This window comes from Aphis gossypii, chromosome 3 (genome assembly GCF_020184175.1).
Source record: "Aphis gossypii isolate Hap1 chromosome 3, ASM2018417v2, whole genome shotgun sequence".
Classification (NCBI taxonomy): Eukaryota; Metazoa; Arthropoda; class Insecta; order Hemiptera; family Aphididae; genus Aphis; species Aphis gossypii.
In genome coordinates, this window is record NC_065532.1 from 14,031,120 (window position 1) to 14,056,262 (window position 25,143).

The 25,143-nt window shown below is 26.7% G+C and overlaps 1 protein-coding gene across 3 annotated transcripts in view; it reads left to right on the forward strand.

The window, feature by feature from the left end:
- The window catches only part of LOC114130276 (B-cell receptor CD22-like), a 332,047-nt gene that overhangs the window by 125,305 nt on the left and 181,599 nt on the right, over positions 1-25,143 (forward strand). For all 3 annotated transcript variants that reach the window (XM_050204078.1, XM_050204079.1, XM_050204080.1), the window contains exon 2: positions 13,119-13,257. In XM_050204078.1, coding sequence (XP_050060035.1) covers positions 13,119-13,257 — 139 coding nt within the window. The remainder of the gene's footprint in view (positions 1-13,118; positions 13,258-25,143) is intronic.

Genomic DNA, 25,143 nt, shown 5'->3' on the forward strand with positions numbered 1-25,143 from the left:
ATATATATATATATATATATAATTTATGTATATTGTACATATTTAAAAAAAACGGAAATTGGTGTTGTTTGTTTGCAATTTATTTATATAAATTTATATCGAGAAATGTATGTAATTTTATATAAAAGTAAAATATCAATGAAATTTGTATACAAAAAGTAATGAAATTTGGAAGGAAAAAATGTTAAAATAAGCTAATTTTTAAGCTAATTTTAAGACGTTTTTTAAATGTATAAAAATCCAATTGTTCCAGAATGAATATAGTCTATCTACTTATATATATATAAAGTATATACTTGTGTAGACTGACTCGTAAAACTTGACAGTCATACGTAACTCATTAGTGTACTAAAAAATAATGTTTACACGCGCATAAATGAAAGGCGTGAACATTCATTAAAAAAGCCTTACAAATAATTAGAATCATTTTCAAATTTTGAACTTAATATTAACAATGACATTGAAAGTACTGTGATTGGTTTATACTGTGACTTAATTCCAATATTAACGTTATTCACCACTTAGATTACATTTTTATTGGTTTTTTTAATAAACATATATATATATATGTATAGATATAATATGCAAGTACAACATTTTAAGTGTACTTTAATTATAAAGTATAATCATTTAGGTGGATGTTCTAATTCTAGAAAAAAACATTAATGCTTATTTTTTCATTAATAAAATTAAGTATGTATTAATGAAAACCTAGTTTAAAGAAAAATATATATTAAGTATTTACAAAAGATATTATTTTAATATGAAACATCATTTTTTGTTTTATTTTAGTTGGTTACAATGGTTACATAATAAAACTCTATATTTTTATTTTAGAGGTATCTCTAGATTTTTGTTTATCGGCTTATATAGGTTTTGATTTGTTTAATTACACTTAAAACGCTCAATACTGGAATATAAAATATATCAATTATCTAATTCAATGGCATCCGTTAGATACAATCCTGTAACTAAAAATTTTATTACTTGGATATATTATATTTTTCAGAGTAGTGTTTTTATAATGATAACCTATCATTTTACACCGTACACATAAGTAATTGATAATTATTTGTGTAGGTAGTACATTGTATACTCATACACTATATACTTACAGTAGTTTAGTAGGTATCTCTACTAACTGCAGTCTATAAAAAAAAAAATATATAATGAAAATCCTTTCGAAAAATGCTTGGTACAGCTAAAAGGTAAACACATAGCAGGATTTCTTTGAATTTGAATTTTAGCACGTTTCTGTACTCATTTGAAAAATTGTTGTGTAGTCGTTCAACTCTCACTCGGATGGGAATTGCATTTCTTTTTCATCTGCTATTCAAAGTAGTCAAGCAAACACGGAACTCCTACAAGAGATGTGAATAATAATTATTAACATTTGTTTGCATGTTGCCGTTTACTCTGACGGAAACCGGAACAAATAAAACCGGAAACATTAGTTCTTCATGCATCATTGGGTAATTTTCTTCTGCGCCTGGATTGAAAAATAAACGAATGAAAATATTTAAAATAAAAATATAGTAAAAAGAGATCAACGGCGGATGATGGAAAACTTAATTTGCACATGTTAGTATAAGAAACAGTGAGAAAAGTACGAGGAGAGGTAAGAGGAGGAGAGCAAACAATGAATATCAAAAGCCGGTCAGAAATGAAAAATAACGGTGGATTTTTAATCTTTTCACGAACATCAGTTTTTAAATGGAGAGAATTTTGTTTAATTTTTTTTTTTATAAATATATATAATTCAGTTTTTCCAGACTGATGGAACAATAGGTGGATGGTTGTAGTTATTTTTTGTGGTAGGGGTAGGTGATAGGGGAAAAAAAGCGCTTTGTGTTAAATCGGAAAGAAAAAAGCGCACTCACCCGTGATTGTCATACGGACTGTACGTATAAGGCTTATACGCTCATGTGAAACAATCATCTACCATTTGAACATCATTAGCGTATCGACCAGCACAAAATGTTCAGTGACATCCTCTTAGAGTTAATTATGCTCATATTATATACATATTTTTCCATCGATAAAACGATTTCGTCTCTTCAACTAAACAGTTAAATTATAATGTATATTATCATATTGTACTTTTCTTGGGTTTTAATTTAAAATAATATCACTAAACGATGTATTTATTTCATATACCTATAACGTTATTAAACAACCAATTTATACTTAACTATTAAGAGTGTAACTACTTAGTGTTGAAATATTTCACATTACTGTTTTCTTGTTTTTGTGTAGTACACTGGTACGTATTATATTATAATTTATAACCTTCTGAATTATCCAAGTATCTATCATGCTATCCTCGCCAAAATCAGATCACTCAAATCACTGCTTAACCTTGTCTTGTACAGTGTTTCGTACAAGACTTATGTCATGTTTTAGGCAATGCAGTACTATTATAAAATTCTAAAATACTATTTTCTTGGTTGCATCGTCTCAAAAGCTATCTTATCACTAACACCGTGTGTGACTGAAATGCTTAGTAAGCTATTTAAAATAAGTAATAGATTTGAATAATTTGGCATTTAAATTTGTGTTTTTATATATCTTTTATATTTTTGAATAATTAATTGTCTATTAAATCTCTTTAGATTCGAATTTATTTAAGTTTGCTTATATATTTGTATATATATTATATATATATATTTAGTGAAAGTACATTCAACAAATAAAATCTCATAGAATTTGGTATAAAAGTATACTTTTCTTTATTTTTTTAGAATTTCATTTATTACATTAAATCAAAAATTAAGTATTTTAAATACTTTTTTTCTAAACGTATTTAAAATATTTCTGAAGTAAAGAAAAAAAATATTTGAAAAGTTTGCTGAAAGGTCAACAAATTGTTGGTTTATAAACAGTTTGTAGCTACAGGAGAGCTTTAATAATAAATTGACAATAATCAGCTGTACTTGTTATTTGATGTGCATCAGTTGGTGCCATATTACCTAATACCTTTACAATTCTTTGAAGTATGAGAATATATTGAATGATGGTGGTAAATGATAATATTAAACTAGATTTATAATTATAAAACTGTTTTGAATTACTACGCCTCATGTAACAATAGTCAAAGTTATAATATTTTTCATATTTAGTGAAATAATTAGTTAATTTGATTATTTGACAGACTACTATTATCTTTAATTAACAATAAAATTAACGTAAATGTTGATAAAATAGTGTGTGGAAATAGTATTTCTTTATGACATTTATTATCTGAGAGCTAAAATGTTGTTGCATCTTTGGAAAAATACACAAATAATAATGATTATATCAATAACAGAGGAGAATAAAATTAATCACTTAATTTTAAAATGAAAGACGACCGTCGTGATAACAATATAAAATGTTAAAATAATTCTAAATATATAACTGTTATATACCAGACAATTGATATTTATTATTTATTATTCAAAATAGTGTTTCGAGATCGTTTGAATATTTGTAATATTTAGAATTACTTTTCCATATATTTCTATAACAACCCCCTATGTTCATACACTTGAATGAGTTTTATCCTTTTACTATCGCGGTCGTGTCTGCGTGTGTGTTTTTCATAGATCTCTTTGTAAATTATCTTTGCTGTATCGAATGTACTCGAGACGAGGCTGTTTTACATATTATGCAGACATTTTATGTTCTTATTATTATACATTTTCATTTTTCATATACCGTACGACCGGAATTATACACTCCACAGCCCGTCATCCGTATGATCACATGCACTGGTAAACTAGTGCTCGGAACAGTTACTATACTCAGATAAAATGAGTATTTTCCATCAACAATTTATTTTTATTTTGTATTTCTCCTTATGCTGAATAAATTGAAACTCTGCTCCGAAACAGAAATCAGATACGCAGAACAGTATTAGTATTGTACATAAAATATAGTATAAATCGATTAGATTTGAGATTAATATATTAGGGTATAATGTAATGAATATTGAAGTATTCGGGTAAAACTCTGCACTTGCCGCCCGCGAAATAGTGTTTTGAGAAGTTGAGAATATTTTGAAAAGCCATTATTATTCTATATAGTCACTGATTGCCCTTTCTATACACGCGTTGATTATACAACACCTTTACGCCATGAACTCGAAAAAATTCTCGTTTTTACTACAGACATCTTGATTTAATGCACATTTCAACAAGGTTCCAAGTTATATTATTGATTTGACGTCTAGCAAAACACACGACGCTTACACGATTATTGAAGCTTTAAAATTGTTTTGTAAACTAACTATTATGATTCAGTACGCCGTATATACAAATGGCGTTGTGTAATAAAGTACATTTTTTTTTTACAAAACACCTATAGCATTGTTTATTATAAGATTATTATGATAAACCTAGTACTTAAATATCCGTCTTGGTGTCGTAGTTGTGCTCGTATTACATATTTTTTTATTTAACATATTGAAAAACATATCGTGAAACATATATTATACTCTAGTGCCCCTCAAATAATATATCTGTATCAAATAAAGAAATATATTTTTTTGTAAAAAACAAGAATAAGAGTTTTTCATTTTTACTTTCGACAATGAGTGTATTTTTAGCTGTTTGGAGTTATTTGGTAGTATTTTTTAATCTCCCGAAGCCTATAATAATAGGTCACACTTAAACGGACAAACAAATATTATGTCAATGTAATAATTAAATTGCATACAATAATGATAATCATCTATCTTATAGAATTTACATATTTTATTTGTTTTTGAAATTATAATATAACTATACAAAAATAGATCTGTGGGATATATTGTAATAAGGAATATTACCGTTTTATTTTGTCATTAATTCTGTTTTCGTTGTCAAATCTGAGCTAAAAACTAGCTTAACACTAAAATATTAAACATATTTTAGTTACAAAAGTAATTTTAAAAAGCGTATTTTTTCTTTTTTAAAAAAGCTTTGGACGTAATGGGATTATATTTACCGTGAGGTAATTTTTCGATTTTTTTTAAACTATTCCTTTTTATTATGCTGTTTTGGTTAAAATAAAAAAAATGACGTTAGTTTACATACTTATGCATTTCTAGTAAATTTGCCGACGGAATTAATATTTAAAAATTTGCGTTTATAATAAAATAGGTTTTTGATTTTAGAGAGAATTTTCAAACAAAATAAGTATAATATAATGCTTTCATTCTTACGTTTATGTTGTACTACAATTTGAGTATTTTTTTTACAGCATATATAAATGAGCAATAAAAACGAAAAATATTGACGTTTGAAAAACGCGTATAAGTCACGTCGAATCGTAACGTAACATCGTTTAAACTTTGATCACTTTTTACACTTGACACAATCGTGGTTTTTCGAATACAATAGTTTCATTGAATTGGTTTAATCATTTTAAAAAATAATCTACTTAATCAAATAGTTGCGCTATTGTCGTGTGTATTAAAATAACAAAAATATAAAGTAAAATAAAATAAATATTGAGAACGGTTATTCTTTTCTTTTTCATTGATATTCTTAATTATTTTTAGTCTTTGCATCATACTTCTTGTTATACAGGCTCAAAAATTATGATAAATTAAAAAAAATGTACAGAAATTATGTTTTATAACTTGATAAGGAAAGTTTTCATGCAAAAATAATAACATATTTTTCATTATAAAAAAAACTTTTTCCACATATTCATTTTTAAATAGCATATAGGTTAAGTGAAACATAAAAGTTAATAAAATAAAAAGCGTTTCGATAATATTTTTAAGATGTCTAGAAAATATATTATTAACCATAATATTATGTTATAATAGATATTATAATCATGATCACTTTGTAATTTCACTGATCAATTGTATTTAAGATGAACCTAAATATTTTTTAATTGTAAGTACTTATTTTTTGCATACATTTCAAGATATTTTATATTTTGATTTGTATAAACATTATTTTTTGTATTAAAGTTTTTTAAATTATAGCTTATATCTAAGTGTTAAAGGTACACTTGCACAACAATAAATAATACTATACATACATTATAAAATCAATGTTAATGATTAATTAACTTTGAGTTTTATATAGTTAAACAATATATATGAAAAAATAATCCAGTCATAACAATTTATATAATAAACGAAAAGTTTATAATTTTAAATTATAAGACATTTTAATCCATCTGCTGTGAATTCTGTCAGAAATACTAAAAGTGTAGACTAATGTCAACAACTTTACTTGTAATACGTTTGGCTTTAGAGTAGAAGTTGTTATGAGCTGACACACTGTAATAATCCTTATTATACGCGATCATTGAATATATTTGTGCTGTTAAATTACATTGTTTAAATATAGTTTGTTTAAAAATCGATATGAGAAATTTAATTTTATTTCCCAAATTGTTTTTTGTGTCTATGTAAAAACCCATAAGACTAAACCCTCCAAATCCAATCAATATAACTGTATTAATTTACTTACGGAATAATATTTTATTAAATATATATTTGTAAATGCTTTTGAACGAGCAGAAAATAGATTTATTTTATTATTAATGTAATATTTGTAATTGTTTTTAATACTAAGCTATTATTCATTAACTTTTAAATTACTAATGATTAAAATTAGTTTGGGTTTTGCAAATAATTATATCTAATTAGATAATAAATTCTACCATTTCTAAAGATAATGACGTTTTTCACTTGAACGTTACATTACCATTATTTGCAGTTACCTCTGATCAAAGTCCTAAAAAAATGTAATAAATAATTTCTGAGAACTATTAATTATTATTTTATTATTTTTATTAAAGTAAAAACATAATGATGAATGAAGAAACTGATGGTTTTACGACGAACGTCCGTCTTTATAATGTTTGTTCACAAATCTTTGTGGCGGTAAACAATTTTAAACATCCAGTGCAGCACCTATAAATCCAACTGTAAATATGGTGATTTCTGGATCTTATTATTTTTTTAAAAACCATATCCAAAATTATGTAAAGTAATGTTTTTTGAAAATAAAATCATGAATATTTTATATGCCGTACATAAAGTTTGGACTATTTTATTCATTACAATATCGAGCAGATTGTTTGGGACATAGAAAAATAATATTTCGTCATTATGTTCCTAGATCAGGGATTCCCAACCTTTTTATCATCGAGTACCACCAGACACTTTTTCAATCAATACGCGTACCACTTCAATTCTAAAACTAAATTAGGAGTCAAATTTTTTTTAACGTATATTTTTATGATTCATTAATTTCTTAACATTTTTTTTTTATTGTTGGATATTTATGAAAGTAAAAAAAAAATTTAAGTTAAAATTTCTTTGCGTACCACCTAGTGGTACTAGTCGTACTAGTGGTACGCGTACCACGGGTTGGGAACCTCTGTCCTAGATGTTTACTTTTATTTGATTCCAATTGGCATTCGATTGTATTAGTATATAGGTATAGGCACCGGGACCGTACCTATGTATTATTATAATAGATTTCGCGTTTCTCCGTAAACGATTGAGTTCGGGACGAAGACGACGCCAAAACGATTTGCTCGGGGATGCGAATTCGACGTGGGAAGGTGTGGTATTATAATTTACCTACCTACACGTATTAATAATATATATCTACGCCGCCTAACACAAATAAAATTGTCCGGTCCACAGATCGCGCAGCATAATGTTTTGTTATTGCGCGCGTGTGGGCGCGGATAGAAAATTACGCGATGTTCAAATTATATAATAATACTATCCGTTTGCTCGTCTCGTCCTACGGGTAACCCGAAATTCGTGCACATCTGCAGTGTCACAACGATATCATACGTAAACGTCTTATTGTGTTTCCACCGCCGACAATAATAATAATAATAATAATAATATAATAATAATAATCTGACGATGACGACGATTGCGATGTTTGTTTGTTAGACGGTCTGATGGTTTTCGTTTAACTCGCCCCGCTACAAGCTGCAGTACACACTCTCTCTATCTGTCTCTCTCATTCTCGCACTAGACGTGTGCAGTGTGTTTTCTTCTGTGCTGTCGTCCACGAATAATTTTATTCATTGCTTTGGCGCGCGTTAAACGCCTTTTTGTTCTCGTCGATCTCCCGACCACATGTGTCGCGCACAATAATATTATTATGTACAGTTATTCGCGACTAAGCGCAGTATATACACACGGAAATAGTTGTCTCGTATTGGTAGTCGAATTGTCACAACGATTTTCTTTTAAATATATATATATATACTCTACGCACGACTATACTATATACGTACGGTCTACGACCTATCAATATATAAAACGCGTTGAGATTATATTATATTTTCAATTTTTTTTTTTTAACGTTCGCTGCCGTTGACAATCCACGGACATCTCCACAGCCGTTATATAATAACGTTTAAATATTGAACTGTATTAGATTTAGATACTGGAATAATAATAAAAAAAAAAAAAAAAAACCCGACTAATAATCAATAATCATATTACTTCGGCTGGATAATAATTTGTTTTAATCGTATAAAATTGTTTATTATTGTACTTACAATATACAAACTCGCCTGTCGTTTTGACCACGTCTGTGTTATTTTTCTTCCGTGGCCATTATAGTAATAGAAAATTAATTCACAGTAGCTTGATGTTTTCATTACACGAAAAACCGTCCGTCTCGCAAAACAATAATAATCGCCTGATACGGCAATATCAGCGGTGTAATATTATACATAATATAGCGACGTGGCGATAAACAAGGAACAACAAGAGCCCCGCATAAAAAGGTCCCGGACGATGAGTATAGAGTACTTGTGTACGTTAATATTTATGCGTTTAGACTACCGCGCCAACGTCAATGTATGCATATAGTATAATATGTAAAATAATAATAATAAAAAAAAAAATTGTTTAAATATTTCTTCTCGACTTTTCCACCTACAGAAAAACACCAGTTTGGTCGTATTATTTCTGTATCACACGACCGACATTTAATATAATTCTCAAAAAAGGTATTTTATGTTCGTTTTGTATCTCTCTTCGTTATACATATTTTGTAACATTATGATTTTTTTTTTTTTTTTACTATTATTTTTTAATTTGTGCTCGACCTAAAAGTATATTATGGTTTTAACATTATGTTTTCCTTTTGTTCGACCAACCACTTTTATACAATATCACATAATATTTTAATAGAAACCATTGATTTACAAAAATTGGTTTTTTTTTGACAATATGGACTACAAGCGATTATAAGAGATATTATTGTTTAAAAGCTTAGGTTAGTATAGTTAAAATATAATGACGTAAGATAAATTAATGTCTAATAACTTTTTTGTACATTACATCATCTTCACGGGTGCCTGTATATGATTTTAATCTGTATGAAATCATTGTTAGCAATCGAGATTATCATTTTTATTTTTGCACATTTTATAATGTGTTTTAAGTTTGTTTCCGTTATCCAACTCTGTTTTTCTCGATATTTTTTACTTCATGACAGGTGACTGCTTGATATGAACATGTCCATAATTTCTGGAAAAAAATGATTTTCAATATCATTTGTTGTTCTCTAAGATATTGAATAAAAGAACAAATATTGATATGATATACCTACTACGACTATTCTTCAAAATTAAGAGTGAAATTTTACTAAATATACATTATCTCCAATCAATAAAAAGGTCATAAAAACTTGGAATAATTATATTCCCAGTTATAAAATGTTATAATAGTATTATAAAACATCTCTGTTTACATGAATTGGTATTCGTTTGTTTAAAGTCTATTAGTTGTATCTATAAATTAACTTATGTCACATCGTATTACCTTATGATTTGTTTTATTGTATGTTTGTTGAACTTTATAATTGATTAGACTAAATATAAATTGAAATGCATAATATACCTCGCAGTTTCCCAAGTCTCTGAATTTCAAAATCTCTGGGAAGACTTTAAATAGCATTTCTTAAAAATATTTTATAATTAAAAGTGTTAAGTTTTGATGTACATATCAATATTAAAATTGATTAAAATTTTTTAGTATTTACTGTATAAATATTTTAAAATTTGAGAAGTATAATATTTAAAAAAATTAAAAAAAAAAAAAGTTCAACATTGAATTGAATTATAAACAAGGCATGCATTCGTTGTCTAAGCACTATACTATTCATAACATAATTTTATTTGCCAATAATATTAATTTGCATGCCAATAGTTAATTGATAAATTTATTTCAATAGTTGTTGACTGAAATTTTATGTATATAATTTATATGAAAATTAATAAACAATATTAATGTACAACAGGTATATAATTTTTATTTTTATATTAGGTATTTATGCAATTTAATTTGAACACTGTTTTTACTTTTGATTGTCTCAAATGGCTATACATAGCTGTCACGGGTACTTTTAAGAATAATATAAAAATAATCTATTTCAATTTGACTTAATAAATTGTTACTGAAAAATGTTATTATTTTATTTATATAAACAATTTTCTTATACTATAAATTAAAAAGAAAATTCAGTTTTGTTTTAAATTGTTGTGTATACATTATGTATTTAAATATATTTATACGTTTCAATCTGAGAAATAAAACAATAAACTAAAAATATTAAATATAGCAAATATGTAGAATATCAAAACTCTATTATACTAGTCTCAAACATAAGTTGTTTCCGTGTGATGTTTTATATACAATATTGACAGTTTCTGAAGCATAAACCAAATGTTCGAAGAATTTAACAGGGAAATTGAAAAAGTTTTAAAGACGTTCTTTATTATTTATGTCACTATTTTCATTAAAAATATATTTTAAAATAAGAACAACTTTTATGAAAAATAATTTTAATATCAAGAATGTATTTTTACAGTACATTCATAATAGAATGATCATACATGATACATATTTGTTGTCATGTAAAAACTAAAATTGGATAACATATTACAAATAAATTTTATAATTTAACATAAAATATATAATTTAAAAACAGGTATAATAATTTAAAACTTAATGATTTTCAATAAAGAAAAAAATATGGCGTAATGAGTTAATATCATATTGATAGAAAATTGTTAAATAATACGAAGAAAATAGAAATTATAATATTATTGTTGTCAATTAATTTTAAGTATTCTTCATTTGATGCAATTTTAATAAAACTACAACGCATTAATTAACCTAAACATTATAAAAACTAAAATATAATAAAATATTATACAGTTATTTAATTATAATTCAACATATTTTTTTCTGAATCATTAGGTAAAATGTCTAGAAGGATATACAAATAGTCCCACTTCAATGATGGCATAATACGCCACACGAATTTTTGTTGAAAGTTGGTGCTCTAATTATGATTCTACGAAACTTCAGCTTCAAAGGGATTGCGTAATGATACTCCACTAATGAGAACGCGAATAAAAAATAATTAAATATATGTATACAATAAAAAAAAAAAAATGTAATCAAGGCCGAAATTATAGGTTAGGATAACTCAAGGGTTATAATAGCAGAAAACAGAGAATAATTATTAAACTAATAGAAAAAAAATATTTACACTTAGAGTTCAACAACGTTTGTTTGACTAAATGTATATTAATATTCCCATAAATAATCAAAAAGGACCACTGTGAATTTATTCTCGAGACATTTTTCTTTTAAAAATAGCACATTTAGTATGCGTTTGGTTTATCTGAATACGTTTGTAAAATCAACATGATTCAAATGACATGACTCAACATGATATTATAAAATTAAAATGCGCCAAATATTTTTTGTTTATTAATTAATATTTAGGTTTAGGTACTGTGTTTGATGCATAATATTATGTATTGTACACAATCGCTTTAAGGAAACAATTTCATTTATGTTTGTAATTTAAGAGGTTTGCCTGCAAAGTACACCATTTTTTCTACATAATATAAATTTAAAGAATTTCCCTTAAACAAATAATTGTTGTAATAACATGCTAAATGATTATTGTTTGTTTAATTGTTGGCTTGTTTTTGAAACACAATTGACTAATGTGTTGTTAAATAAATGACTACTATATTGACTAGATGAACTTCTCGATATAAACTTCTTAAAAATATAATTATATTACAGTGGGTAGCAAAAGTTTTTAATACTATTGTTTTAATTTTATCATCACGTTTATACGTGTATTGTAGTTTCTTTCCTTTTTTTTCCGCGAATCATTTAGAAGTTATAATCAATTTACTTACACTAATGAAAAGCGTAAACGTCTGTAGCGTTAAACGCGTTTGCAATGTAAATTAAATGATACCGAAAATAAATTTAAGCCGGTGATTGTTTAATCAACTTGTACAACAGAATAAATATGTTTAAAATAGGAAAACCAATTATCAGAATTATAAAATAAGATACCACGAGGTGTTGAAATTTCCACTGTAGTTAAGGTATTCACTGTTACAGTTCATAACTAGTTGATACATTTTTTCTTAGAATATAATTATAACACATATTCCATTAAATAATTGACTTTAACAATCTAACGTTAAATTAATTATCGAGACTTAAGTGTTAGATATTAATATCAATGCTTATTATAATAATTTATTTTATTTACCACAGCTATAAGCCTGCAGTTATCACTCAATTGGAATGCTGCGTTTTTATTTGACCGGATTAATTTAAATTACAACAACATTAGTTATTACTTTAAGAAAATGATGACCTTTTACAGTGAAAACTGTTCAATATCAAATTATTAATGACCACCCCTCTTTTGTATTTTGGTGAAACCTTTTTATTCCAACGTCCAAAATGACAATATTAAAAAAGTTTTCCGTCCTTCATGTGATATTCTCATTAAAGAGAATATGATTTTTTTTTTAACTCCACGAAACTTTTGTTACGAACAAAGCGTGAAAAAAATGACGACGATTTTGAATCTGAATAGTAATATGTCGAGAAAAGTTTTCAATGTAGGCAGCATTTTAAATTTTTTATTTGCAAAAATATTGGAGTCTTATAGTAACACTTGTTGTTATTTTAAATATAAGTGAATTATTAGTTAATCTATAACCTGCTGAATACTTTGCTGTGAATTTTATTTTTGTAAAAATATACCAATTAAAATTGAAATTTTAAGCTTATCGATTTTTTATATTTTAATTTTATGTTACAGTTACTGTACCACTTGTACCTGTAGACGCCGTGGAAGGCAGATCTGTTAAATTTCCTTGTGACGTGTCCTCACCAAATCCAGCGGACAAAGTATACATGGTATTCTGGTTTAAAGACGACTCTGGTGTACCACTATACAGGTATGGTTTTATGTTTTTATTATTAATTTTATAGAATACAATATTAATATTATAAATAGGATTGTACATGCATTTTTATATTAAAACGTATCAATAATGATGAATAAATTATAAATAAACATTGAATAATATGTTTGAAATTAAAAATATTCAGGATTGTAATATTAAAAAAAAAAAAAATATTTCTGAAATTCTGAAACAGTATTGAATAAATTAAAACTATCTTGTTTTAAAATATAATCAAATATACTTAATAATATTATAGTGTAGGTCTAAATTGTTCATAATTTTCCCGTAAAAATAAATATTGACATCATGTTAGTTAATATAATATAATATTATGTTATTTTTCTTGGAATGATAAACTGACTCGATTCCACTCGACGATTTTACCCTTATACGATAGTGGAAACAAAATATAATCATATTCGCATTGACTGCCATTGACTGTATATTATTATAATTTTCGAAGAACTTATTGAACGGAAATCTGACAAGGGGTGTCAAGAACATTGAACTGCTGGTGCACAGTAATGAGAAGGGTGTGGGCGGAGTCTAAGTTAAAAGCGCCATCGTACCGTACGTTTTGCATTGCAAGTTTCGAGTTTTAATTATCGTATTTAAACAGAGCCTGCAGTAGTTCAAATCAGTATCGGTCTCCCTCGAACGTGACATTTTGTTGTACATCGGTATTTAGGTGGAAAATATTTTTTATAACACATATAATATCATCATCTACCGAAGTTGTTATTTACATTACAAATAATTTGATTGCTCGTGACAACCAATACGCGCGGCGATGAAGGTGTCATATAAATTGGATTTCATTTTATTATCTATTAGATGCACGATATTATAGTTATAATAATATTATGATAATCAATATCAGAGTTTTGATTGCTAGATGGTTTCGTATATCACGTCTTTTTTTTTTTTTGTAACGTTAGTGTTAAAACAACTGGTTTACAGACGTTTAAACTCACTCGTGTACACATAATCCCAACGTTTCTGCCCCAATAATTATTTGATTTTGTTGTGTCTATTTGTGTTTTGTGGAAAATTAAATGTATCCAAATCTAGATCTATCGCGGATGAATATTGTATATTTCATTGTTACTTGATGTTATTGTTCTGACATACATATTAGTCAATGTTAATTTCTAATCAATATCCATACTTGGTTAAATATATTTTTAGTATACATTTATATATTAAATATATTTATTGATCATTATAAGTTTGTAGGAAAAGCCTTGTAATTTATTTTTATTGTAATATACAAGTAAATTGTTGTTTGTTGATCGATATAAAAACACTAAATACTTTTTACGATAATCCAAAAAAAAATCATTTGTTGTTAAAGTTTTCATAATTTATGATCTAATTATGGGTGACATAATAATTAATAATAATGTTAAAAGATCCCTGTTCTTGAGTACTAGCTCTAAATATTACAATAATTCATTGATAATGAATAAACATATTTTATTTTTATTAAGAAACAGTCAATCCATATTCTTTTGTAAATAATTTTTTGTTGAAACACGCCTGCGCCCAAATATTTTAAATGCATGAGTGCATGACTCCTCTAAACCTAACCATTAGAAACATCACAGGAAATTATAATACAGATGATCTATAAAATATTTTATAATATTATACATTTTAATTAAATACACTATGATCAAACGTAAAAACAGATATTAAAAATAGATTAATTACATTTTATCTTAAACTTAAATAAAAAAACAAAAATAAGTTTAAGTGATTTATTTAGTATTTTTTAAGCTTTATGAACAATTGAAAATCCAATAACTTTTGTTCGTATAAAAAAATTGGTTATTCATTCAGGTACACAACGTTTATTTTTTATTTTTTAAACACTATAAATGTTTAATTATTTTAATCAACCGTTTTTTTTTTATGTCGTTATTGAATTATGACTGAAAGTGTATTTTAAATTAGTTCTATATAATTATAATAATAAGTTGTTGGGTACTACGTGGTTCATTAATTGACATTTTTAAAGTTCGCAAACATAGTTTTTCATAATATTATTATCAAGTTAGAAAATTGAAAATAAGTAGATATATAAAAAGTTTTTAAACGTAAAAATATCATGAGTTTTAAAAATATTCCTTAGAATTTTAAAATGTAGCTTAATTAATTTGATACGATGTGAAATGTTTGTCAATAAATATACAGACTGGGGTGTTATAGTTTATTGTACAATTAATTACAATATAAATTAATTCGTAATGGATAAACAGACTTTAAAATGTTGTCTTGTGCATTTCAATATAAAATTACTTATCATAAGTAAAAAAGGATTGTTTATTACCTGTCTACGTGACTGATGATTCAGTTATCTACAATTGCATTATTATTGTCATGTCAAGTATTATTTTTTATATATTTATAATATATATATGTACAATGTTGAAACTTTTTTATACCACTGTCTGGGACTAGTATTATGTGATATGCACTGTTAGACAGTAAAATGCTTCAAAACGTCCCATTTATAAACGGAAATTGTGTATACATGTCGGACAGTTTTTCATTTTTTCACCATTGTAAGTATTCATTTAAACTCAAATAATTTTAATATTTTTAGCTTAGGTACTATTTTACGATTTTTTAAAGTTGTATCATAGTGATACCAATATATTTACTTAATATAAAATATTATCGTTAGTAAGATTATTCTAACTTTGTTCCAACGAGAATATTATACATTTAATTAAAATTTTGTTGACAAAAATTATTTTGTTCTGTTAAATTAAAAATTAATAGTACCTATAGATGTTAGAGTTTTCTTATCATTTGCATACTTATGATCTACACGATCGAAACAGTCTTTAATAGTAACTTAATAATAATTGACATAACTAAAAGATAAATCATTTTAATTTTTAAGTATTTTAAGACTTTAAGTACTATTTAAATTGAAATTAGATATAACAATATATTGAAGCCTTTTGAATTTTTATTTTAACATTTTTATTTGTCTGAATAAAATGTATTTTCCGATACAAGAATGATGAATCAAATACATTTTGAAAAAGTTAATTTTCACTTGAAACTCGTGGGATAATACACCTTCCAATGACTGAAGGCAACACCGAACGTTTTATTTTAGTTTCAGTACCTACTTGTGCTTGTAATTTTTGTTAACTGATTCGATTTACTAACATATTTGTTTTTAAAATGAGTTAGATTAAAACAATCTCCACAGATCTTTGTTTATTCATTCTATATATTGCTGATAAAATAGATATTGGTAGGTAATTATTTATTATGTAATATTTTATCCTTTATTATGATGATTTACTACTTAATAATTAGTTTGATTTACATTCCTCACAAAATATATATTTATCTCTCTAAAATGTATATTGTATATAGTTTACATTTTACTTCCAATATATACAAATTCAAATATTTATTTAGCAGGATGAGTTTCTAAATTTAAACACTTATTATTATTCATAAATTGACTCGATAGCCGATCGTGAAATTAGAATGGCTCAAAACTACGAAATAATTTAATAAACTTATGTTAGTTCAAAGTTATAACCGTATAATTTTTATAAATTGTCACTTATTTTTATGATTATCATAATAATATGATATTGATCAAAAACTAAATTTTTGGAAGTTATATAATATACCAATTGCATAGTCATCTATTTTAATATTTTTAGTATTAATGGAGTAAGTACTAGAAAAATATAATTAAACATCAAAAAATCCATTTTTTTGACATGAATCGAAAAATTCATAATATAAATTCAAAGTACTAGTTTAATAATCATAGTACCATTTAAATTCATAAGTACTAATTTCATGCTAAATATTTGTATAAATATACCAAAAATTAAAATAATAAAAATATTTTTTTATTATTATTTTTTAGTCATTTATTATTACCTATACATTATTGTGCTATAAATCGTAAAAAAATATATTTTATTCGCCTTTATCTAATACTGCAGCTATGCTAGATAGGTTTAAAAAATAAATTTTCATAGAAATTATTTTTATTATTATCATGAACCACCATATGAAAGTAAGCCACATGAATAACTTCCCATCAAAGTTACATCACTGCCATTTTAAGTTGTTTTTAAATATTATCAATATTCATGTGACATCATATCATTACATCAATAATATTATTATAAGTATAATAACAATAATTATAATTTACACACTATATAAAATATTATAGATTTCTTTAAAGTATCAACAATTCACATTTGGTGTAATTTACAATTTTTAACACTTTCTCAAGTATAATTTGCGTATGAACTACATTTTATAAGAAGGAATAAAATAAAAAAGGTAAATAAAAAATGTTGGAATAATTTCATTCTTAAAAAAATAAAGAGTGATGACTGTTATTTTAAATGGCACATTTGTTCATGGTTACATTTCAATACAACGTCAACCGGTTGAAATATTTAGTGTGACCTGAAATCGAGACTTTACCGTACCATAGTAATAGGTCGTATGTTTAACCGACAAAATACTATAATATTGTTATATACGTCATAATACACGTCTAGAACACTGCACATTTTGTATAGAGGTGCCCGGGCCATAAACAACGAACGGATTAATCCATTTTGCTACTATAACAATTCTACAAAATCCGAGTTAAAAACACAAACGTCTGTTGTTATAATAATACTAATGATAACAACAACAGTAATAGTAATAGTAATAGTAATAATAATAATAATAATAATAATAATAATGTTAATAATTATAATGCTATAGGCGACTGTGTGTGTAATATTTCCAGTTGTATTATTATAGCACACAAAAAGGTCGTGCCGTGCGTTGTGTAGTGCCTCTGGTGCGTTTTAATTAATTATTATACGCTTGTCCCCGCGCTGTCCCACACTCACCACTTGTACAGATTGCCTTTGAACGGGAATATAAAAAAAAAGTAAATAAAAAAATTAACGAGAGCAGAAATATCGGGCGACCGGGGGTATAACACGGTATAGGTAGTTAGGTGCATGTACATATTTACGTCATTTAGCCGAAACACGGTTTAATTTCCGGAAAAACAATTACACGTTCCATCGGCACATGTACTATTGTTGTTGTTGTTATTATTATTATTATTACACTTATTGGTTTTTAATTAGTATCTACACCTAAGTGTTATTATTCAATCGAACAATGAATCAAACGCGTGCGGTCGGGATTTCATGTCGAGTTCACGTGTTTTCGTACACTATCGCAACGCATTCGCGTGTGTGTACAACGGCGTCGGCGATAACGGCGAGAAAGAAAATGGTAACAAAAAAAAAATAAAAAAAAATACACAAATAGTACCGAGGAGCACGAAATTGTTAAAATTTACGTTCGTTATTATCGATTTGGAAAAAAGAAAAACTTTTTTTTAACTCTTCACCGACGACGCTGACCGTCGCCAGAGTCGGAGAGTAATAATAATGCTCTACCCGGTCGTTTGTTTGCCAATCGAATTCCACTGCTGTACATAAAATATTGTCTTTACGTCTTGTTCGACCGCGCGGGGACGTACGCCACCGTCGGTGTTCATTAGACATTAAACGGCGGCGGCACGAGTTTGCAGAAGACGACTAAACTAGGTGATTAATGTCAAATATCGAAATGTGAGCACGGTAAACGTATACGAAAGAAACGATCAGACGTCAAATAGTATAAACACCAACGCATATCGTTACCATAAAAGCAATATGTTGCGATCGTCGAGACCATCGCTAGCATTACATACAGCTGCTCTTCAGTGCCATCAAATCAATTTCCTATCAAATGTACGGCTCCGATCAATATAATGTAATGCGTATAACACAAGTTAACACTTTCAAAAGTTATACGACCCCACGTGTAGTGTTTGTGTTTTATCAGGTATTTTTTTGTCAATTGCTCAAAGTGTAAAGCATATAACCGTATGAATTTATTATGGTACCTATTTATAATATTATACGAAAGGTTGAACGTGTTTTTGAAAATTGTAAATGAGGAAACTATACAATGGATGAAAAGTCATCTTTTTTTTTTTTTTGCTAGTGACTTAAGTATCGTAATTTAAATTATAATTATTATTTGTTTTACAATATTCTCGTTTTCTCGTGGTCGTTGTTGTTTTTTTTTTATTGTATATAAGTACAATCTGTGTTTTAAAATATGTTAATTTATGTAATTTCAAATTTATCATTTTGAATAATGATATGAAAAATATTTAAAGATGATTTAAAATATAATTCAATTATTTCAGACAAATTGATTTTTTTATTATGTAAATTATATTGTTCAAACTTAGATACATATTTCAACTATGTTTAGTTCTTATACCATTCTACGGAATAAATAATTCTCGTGTTGTATTAGTCCGCAATTATTTATTAAATAATAATAGTATGTAGAACAACGATATTATTTATTTTCACGTGAATAACAATATACGCGATACAGTGTATTAGTTATAACTAACTGAACACGCAAAGTATTTTTTTTTTTTTTTTAACTATTTAGTTAGATACGTTATTTGCTATTTAGTTTAAACAAATACAAATTAATCAATACATTATGCTTTAGGTACTGTAAACAAATAGTTAAAAAACATTTTTGTTTATCGGAATGGGAACGATAAAACTATAAAACAGAATTTAAAATTAATATAAAATCATGTTTTATAGAATTGTATTTTAATACATAAAATATATTATTAAAATATTTTATAACAAATGAGGAAATTACATTTTATCAGATAATATTAACAGAATTTTATTAAGGTCTAAAATATTTTCACAAATGTGCATTGTGCTTTTATACTGCTTTTTAAAATTTAAATACTATTCTTAGTGAAAATCAGCACACAGGGGAAAATACCAAATTGTACGATTTTTTTGTTTATAGTTTTCTTGGTACTCAGTGAAGTTTTAATAATAAATAATTTTAGTCGACTGTTCCATTATAATTATTTTAATATGCAGAATAAAATCGTTTATGGTAATTATACATTTATATAAACTTAATATCGATATGCTAAAACTGATTTTTTTTTATATTTTTTAAGTGCTTTAGTCTTTTTAATTTAAATATTTTGGACCTGTCCTAGAATATGAATATTGCCAGATTTTATTTTTAAAAATTTTAACTAATGACTTACCGATATTTTCTTTAAAGAAATATTATATTACGTAATAGTATAAAATATGTTAGGTAATAGCTCATAATTTAACTTATCGTTTTAGGAGTTGTTGTAGGTTTTAAGATTAAGGTGCAATCAATCAATATATTCTATTTTTACCGTTCATCATGTTTATATTCATGTACAATTTTCTTATCAAACAATGAATGCAAATATTTTTTATTTATTTGGTATTTGATAAAAAATAAAAATAGTTTCTGTATTTATTTTCTCTTTTCTGAAAATTATATAGATCTATAGAGGTCCTTAAAAACGTAATTTAAACATAAAAAAATCCTTTTAATATTTTTAATACCTATATTTATTATGTATTTATGTATACATTGATTTTAGTACTTAATATTTGAATTTCATTAACTTATATAAGTAGCTATTATTGTATATAAAATATATGATAAGTTAAAATATACATAAATTTATGTTTATAATAATTTAGGTACATGCGCTAAAATAGTCATGTATATTAATATGTATAAAATATATTTGAAATTATTGATTAATTCATTTATACTGAAGTAAAAAAAAAATAATAATAATGAAATTAGTCAACTTATGAAAAGTCTTTATTTAAATTTTAAATTTATCAGTACAAGGTGTTGAGTCTATAACATACTGTTATAGTGTTATATTTTGTGATATTTTCTAATGGCAACACCGCTTTTCCTACCTATTTTCTATAACACATACTTGTATTATAGTATTGAGATTATTACCGTAATTAATTATTTAAATATTGAGAAAATCATTACGTCACAAATATTTATTATTCTGAAAAATCCAAATCCAAGAATATTTAAAAAGCACACATTTTTAAAATTTATGACGTTAATATTAAATGACTATTGGTGGTTTTAAGATTCTCTTGAAGGAGTTTCTAATACCCGGATGAGGACATTTAGATCATTCAACATGTAGTTACATCTTATATATTTCTTATTTCTTATAATACGACGTTTCTGATAAATAAAATCAGTAATAATTCCATATATACACGATATAAAATTATAACTTTAACATCATGCATATTAAATTTGACATCTTCAAAAATTACTAATTTTTTAATAATACCTATCACATTTACCAATTAATCTTAAGTCTTAAGTTTCGGTTTATTTTTATAATTCATACGGGTATTGAATAAAAAGAAATTATAAGGTTCAAAATCTTAATAATGAAGTATGAAGTTAAAATAAATGTTAAGTGAATAAAATATATTATTACTATATATTATTATCATAATTTACAATGAAAAATTAAAATATATTTTTAAGCGAATATATTTTTATTATTATTGTTATTATTCGATACATGATGTATATAATATAATACTTTTTCCGTTTTACCTTTATTTTAAAATTTGTAGGTATTGAATTTCCGGAAATGATATATACTCGCGTATTGTATACATATATAGAAAAACGCAGCATTTTCGATTTTATTGAAAAGGTGTGGCGGAGATAACGGCGGAGATAAATGAAAAGAAATACCAATTGGTGTGTACGTTCTCGACTGGCATACGTCCATCGTTTCTCCAATTTCGCGGATGACCGTTTTCAACACACACTCACACACGCGCGCGCGCGCGCACACACACACACTACCCATATATGTTTCAGTGATACAATCTTCCAATTATAATCGGGATTCGAGCCCGGCGCAAGTGCCACCGGGAAACCCAGCACCAGCACTATCACATGGTCGTTGTGTGGGTGACGGAACTGGGCTCACACACACACACACGCACACACACACACACGGTACAACGGTCCGTTTGTCGTAATAATTGAATTATAAGACCGAGAGGGATGAGGTTCGGTGAAGGGTTGTTTTTCGCGTGACGAGTCTGCAGTCCATATTATATATACCCCGTGCAGCGCGGCGAACGTGTGTATGTAAGAGTCAGGAATGTGTGCGGGAGAAAAGAGAGGGTAGCAATTAAATGCGGTGGCGGTGGTGGAAAAAGTGCGCAGGGTCGATCTGGTGTGAGGCGGGGAGGTGAGCGTACGGCTGCAATTCCTTTTCGCCGCGGCGCTACACCGCCGCATCAACCACCTCCATCACCGCTGTCCACTGCTGCTATATTGCTTGCTACTCTACTGCCACTGCCACTGCGACTACAGTACGACTGCAACCCTATACGCGCGCCGTACGCCCGGTCATTATATAGTGGAAAACGATTAAAGCACCATCGAGGGCCGAGAGGGCGAACACACCGACGTGGCGGCTTGTGTATAAAATAATAATAAAAACCCCCTTGGGCCGACCGAAAGCGTATAATAATAATAATAATAATAATAATATAACAGCACGACCCGTAATGACCAACGGATTTTTACAGAGTAATGTTGTACTATTTCTACTATGTATTGCCGTTGCAGTATTACTGTTATCGCTGATTCTGCTGCGGTAGCGGAAAAAAAAAGTCAAAACCAAATATAATATACTATTTGTGTGTCGAAGAAAATTCGAGGGAGGGACGACCCAAAATATTATTTGATACTGACAAACGTTAACACTCGTTTGAACGGCGTTGTATGCTTCGTATCGTAACACATCGAAATAGAATTACAAATTAATATTTCATTATCTATTATAGCTTTTTTGAAGTGTATTATTTGCACAAATCTCAAATCAATAACAAAAAAAAAAAAAAAACCCAAATAATTAGAGTACATTTTTGCGTAGGTATAAGTTAAACACTAAATCTTACAATTTCGTTTTTCGAGGTCATTTCTATCATTGGACTTTCTATACCTATCAAATGTTGACATGGTAAGTGCTGTATGCTATAGTGCAAACAATTTCGTTTTTTATTTTAAACCGATGTTTTATTACGTAAGCAAAATATGCCATTGTTATGATCTAGAAAAGAATCGTCGATTGTGTATCGTATGATATTATTCGGGTATTAATAAAGTAAAATATCGAACGACTTAAATACTGCAGTAGTAACCGGTACATAAATAATAATAATGTGTTCGTATATTTTGTTTGCAGTGAACTGTATAGAAAATAGTAAGATTTTCGTCGGCACTTAAAGTATTGTCTTATAAATTATAATTATAATATATTGTATTCCACTATTCACATTACATTCGCTTGTTTTGTTGAATATTCAAAAATAATTTCACTTGATAATCGTGCATACTTATGGTATGTGAGAATTTTAAATGCTATATTATGTGATGTTGGCAAATTGTCGTGGAAACCAAGTGGAAATTCGAATTAGAGTCGGATGTACCTACCTAACTGGACCGTGAATTTGGTAACAGTATTTAATTTATATTTGTGAGTATGGTATCCTACCGCAATTATCCACGGAAGGAATCATCCGTGTGTCTAAATAACTCACAGCTAGGGAGCATATTAAGTGTAGTTACATTTATAAATACGTAAAACAATTAATATTATTATAAAAAGCTATTATAACCGTAAATGTTTATAAATTGTAGTTCAATCAAACAATAATTTATTGATAATGTCTGCGTTATGCATTGAGATGAGCAAGTCATCGATCAGATTGTATTATGTTTCGTTTAGTAGTTCAAATGATATTACATATAAATGCAACTAGAGCTACTAATATTGTTGTATCTATCTTTAAATTAATTTACATTATATTTCTGCAGAGTAAAATTTATTTAAATAAAAATGAATACTTAGATAGTTGGTGTAGTAAAACGAAATATATTGTAATTATATTATTAAAATAAAATTATAATATTTATATTTATGAAAAATTATTGTTCTGCAAAAATATAAGATGTAACTCAAGTTATTATACAAAGTTTTTATTGACATTAATCGAAAAAACCGTCAAAAAACTTATAATATTTACGACGTATTATCATGGGCTAAATGTCTAAATGTATTAAAAAAATATCAAAATAATATAAATTATATAATATATTATACTACATTACAATATAAAAATTATAAAAATAAAAAAATGACATCATTTATTTGACTTTGACTTATGTTTTAATTTTTATTATGATATTAAAATCGTTTTTCATTGGCTTAATATGTATAAACCTAAACAATCATAAACGTATATTACTATAATAATATAAATATAATATAATGTCACGCGTATTACCATGCATTTTATCTAGTCTCGCAGAAGTCGTCCCGTAACATTTTATGCTGTTTGTTTTTATGTTTGAATACAGTAGTGTTGAGACCAATCTCCATTTAATCAAATATTAATATTATTAGGGCTCAAAAATATAGGCGAATAATATCATTTTCACTGCGTATACCGGAAATTGATACACATTTTTACCGTTCTCATATTATTATACTGAAGCGAAAGCGAAGTATCGTAGCGCAATAGGGTCCCGAGTCTTCCAAATTTTATGTTACATAAGCTGTTGAGATAACATCATATTTGTATATGCCATATCCTCTAGTGATGTCAACATGGAATTAGTTTTTCTATTGCAGATGCAATCATTTCATACATAATAAATTGTGTATATTATTATTGTTCGTTACTAAAAATCGTTTCATAGTATAAAAAATGTTTAGATAAAACAGAATTTATTAGGCGTATAATAATACATAGAAAAGTGACTGTATTTGTTTTATTAATAACTCGTAACTACCTGAAATATGAATAATTAAAATATAGTTTTATTTACCTAGTAGGTTTTTGGAAAATGGATTTT